We start from the raw sequence: 2817 nt of genomic DNA on the forward strand, positions 1-2817 counted from the left end.
ACGCTCTTCATCTGGGTGGTAAAGAATCAGCAGAAACACTCTCAATGTTCCTCTTCAGGCTGGCCTCAAACGCCCTTCTTGTTAGATGACTTTCAAGTGGAGAGTGGACAGTTTTTTTTTCAAAAAAGCAACAGAGAGATGGATAAATATAAATATAGATAGATAGATAGATAGATAGATAGATAGATAGATAGATAGATAGATAGATATTTCACTGCTCAGAGAAATGTTCTATTCTGACCACTGTTGGCTCCCTGCAGCAGGCTGGGTCTGTGTGCGTCCCAGGCCCAGGGGGGGAGGTAGCTCAGCCTGCCCTGGGAGCCCGGGGAGGGGGCGTACTGGCCACACAGATTTCCCTTCAGGCTCGGGGCGCACACCACAGACAGGGACACGTACAGGGAGCCATGCTTGAGCTTGAAGGTCCGTTTCACGTTGGTGCCCTTCGTAGGGACGATGGCAGCCTTCCCAAGCAGGTCATCGTTCCAGCGGTTATCCCGGTCCCACACTTCGAAACGGACTGGTCTGTGAGGGGGGAGGGGAGGGTTGGGGGAGAAGGGTGAATGAGAGAGAGAAAGCACTGGAGGCTTTCATTGTCCCTCACCCACCTACACAACCCTATTGCAAGGAATTTAAAGCAATTTCTAAATCACTATGTAACCCAGGTATCACAACGACTTGATGAAAAGTGTTAACAGAGAATCAACTGCACACAAACTGAAGATGTTCTCTTTCTGTATGGTCTTTCTGACTTCTTCTTAAAAAAACATGTTGCAATTTGCATAATTAGAACTAGCCTGGCTATGAGAGCAGTCAGGATACAGACAACAGAGAGTCTTAAACACCCAAACATAACTCTTCCTGCCCCACTTTCCTAAGACAGGGAACCTTTGCATAATCACCCGCAAGAATCGTTTAATTATTCACCAAACCAAGCGCCTTTTGGGCCTCGAAAAGCTCCACATAAATTAATTTTTTTATATTATAATGACCACGTGAAATTCAAACTCACGTTCTCTTGCTCAAGTTCACGGTTCCCAGGCGGACCACGTAGTTCCAGACAGGGAAGTTGTTGTTCCAGATCACGGGGGTTGTGCCCCCTTGGTTACCGAAGAAAACCTTGACGTATCCATCCGTCTTGGAGAAGTAGTCCCCCCAGAGCCCCGTTGCCATGACGACTTTCACGGTCATTGTTGCCAAGCCCGGTTGTCCGGGGCAACAGTTGGCGTCCACGTTCTGGTGCCCGCTACACTTACATGCACAGTCTTTGTTGCGACTTCCTGTCTTGCAGCTGGAGGGGCAGGAAGTGGAGACGGCGTTGGCGAGGATGTAGTCAACGATGGCGTCGCGGAGGTTGTTCTTGAGAGTGGGGTTGTCGTGGGGAACCAGCATGTGGAGGGAGCTCAGCTGGTAGGAGACGACGCCAGGCTGCTTCTTCAGGGACTTCAGCCAGTCCTTGTAGCTGGACTTCTTCTCTGGGTTGAAGAGGATGTCCTGGGCCTCGCCGTTCCCACCCATAACCTGCAGTCACATTTCAATAATTAGAAACTAGCGTTGTGACTGCCTGAGCATCCATTACCTTATCTGATGATGACTGATGGACAGATGATTCACTTACTTAAACAAATGTATTTGTTGTAAGTCGCTTTGGACGAATGTTAAACAAACGTTTAAGCTTTCATCCAGAGAGACTTACAAGAACATAATCAAACATATGAAACATTGTCCTTATCCGCCACTGAATTGAACTCAAACACCCACATAATCACAATCTTCATCAGGTCAGACCTTAAAAGACTAGAAGACAAATCAACTACGTTGCTACAACTGGAACCCAGCCTCACCTCTGTGACACGGTCAGAGAAGGTGTTGCTGAAGGTCATGCCCGTCTTGAGTTTCTTGCTCTGGGCCTTGCAGTACTGGGTGGAGGGGCTGATGGTGACACCTTTGATGGTGGCACTGGCCTCCACAGACAGACAGTTACTGACGGCGTGCGTGGACAGGCCCGACAACGCCACCTGAGGAGGCCAATACATACAGACAATAAACCAACACAGTCGTGTATTTACTGTTAAAACCAACACAGTGCTTATTTAATACAGTGTTACTGTATTAGCCATCAGAGTGTTACTGACAATAAGAAGGTTTAGTTGCATTTCAAGATGGCCTCCTGTGTGGTTCAACTCTCTTATGAAAAAGGTTCTAGGTAGTACCCCCCCAAAAAAGCTTCTTCGTTTGTCCCTGTAGGGGGCCACATTAAGGTTCCATGTTGAACCCGTTCCACAGAGGGGACAAATTGAGAATTTGTTTCTTAGAATGAAGTCCAATCGTAATAGGGAACACATCCCAGCTGTGGTGTGATTGGTTACCTTACAGGTGCGCATGGCGGTGGTGGATTGGACACGCCCCCCCAGCTGCACCCGGCGGATGAAGTGCGTTCCATATATGGAGATGAAGTGTTTGTAGGCGGAGTTGTTCTTGTGGCTGTAGGTCACCGGAAGGTTCTTGAGTGACTCTTCAAACTCCTTGGCCAGAGGAGGGCGGGAATGGAGACGGAAACTAAGGAGGAGAGGAGAGAGGGATCAGCAAGGATGACAGGAAAGAAGGGATGCAGAAAAAGACATGGAATGACTTCAGTACTCATGTTACACCTGATAAATACCACCATTACTCACGTGTAATATTTGCATTTGAACTCGTGGCTGGTGAAGGAGAACTTGTCTTGGGAGGAGTGGCTCTGGGCGAACTTGGAGGACTTGGAGTGTGTTCCCCCGACAGCTAACGAATACTTGCTCCCCACACTCAGCCCCACCTTCCAAC

The 2817-nt window shown here is 48.5% G+C and overlaps 1 protein-coding gene across 1 annotated transcript in view; it reads right to left on the minus strand.

Annotated features, from left to right (window-relative positions):
* Positions 1-218: 218 nt before the first annotated feature.
* prf1.3 (perforin 1.3) overlaps positions 219-2817 on the minus strand; it is a gene marked incomplete at both ends in the record, with an annotated part of 4103 nt that continues 1504 nt past the window's right edge. The window contains 5 exons of the mRNA XM_083677416.1: positions 219-522; positions 1010-1518; positions 1842-2015; positions 2367-2556; positions 2673-2817. The exon at positions 2673-2817 is cut by the window's right edge and continues 55 nt beyond it. Of these exons, the coding sequence (XP_083533542.1) occupies positions 219-522; positions 1010-1518; positions 1842-2015; positions 2367-2556; positions 2673-2817 (1322 nt within the window). The remainder of the gene's footprint in view (positions 523-1009; positions 1519-1841; positions 2016-2366; positions 2557-2672) is intronic.

This window comes from Argentina silus, assembly GCF_951799395.1.
Source record: "Argentina silus genome assembly, chromosome: 9".
In the NCBI taxonomy this organism is placed as follows: domain Eukaryota; kingdom Metazoa; phylum Chordata; class Actinopteri; order Argentiniformes; family Argentinidae; genus Argentina; species Argentina silus.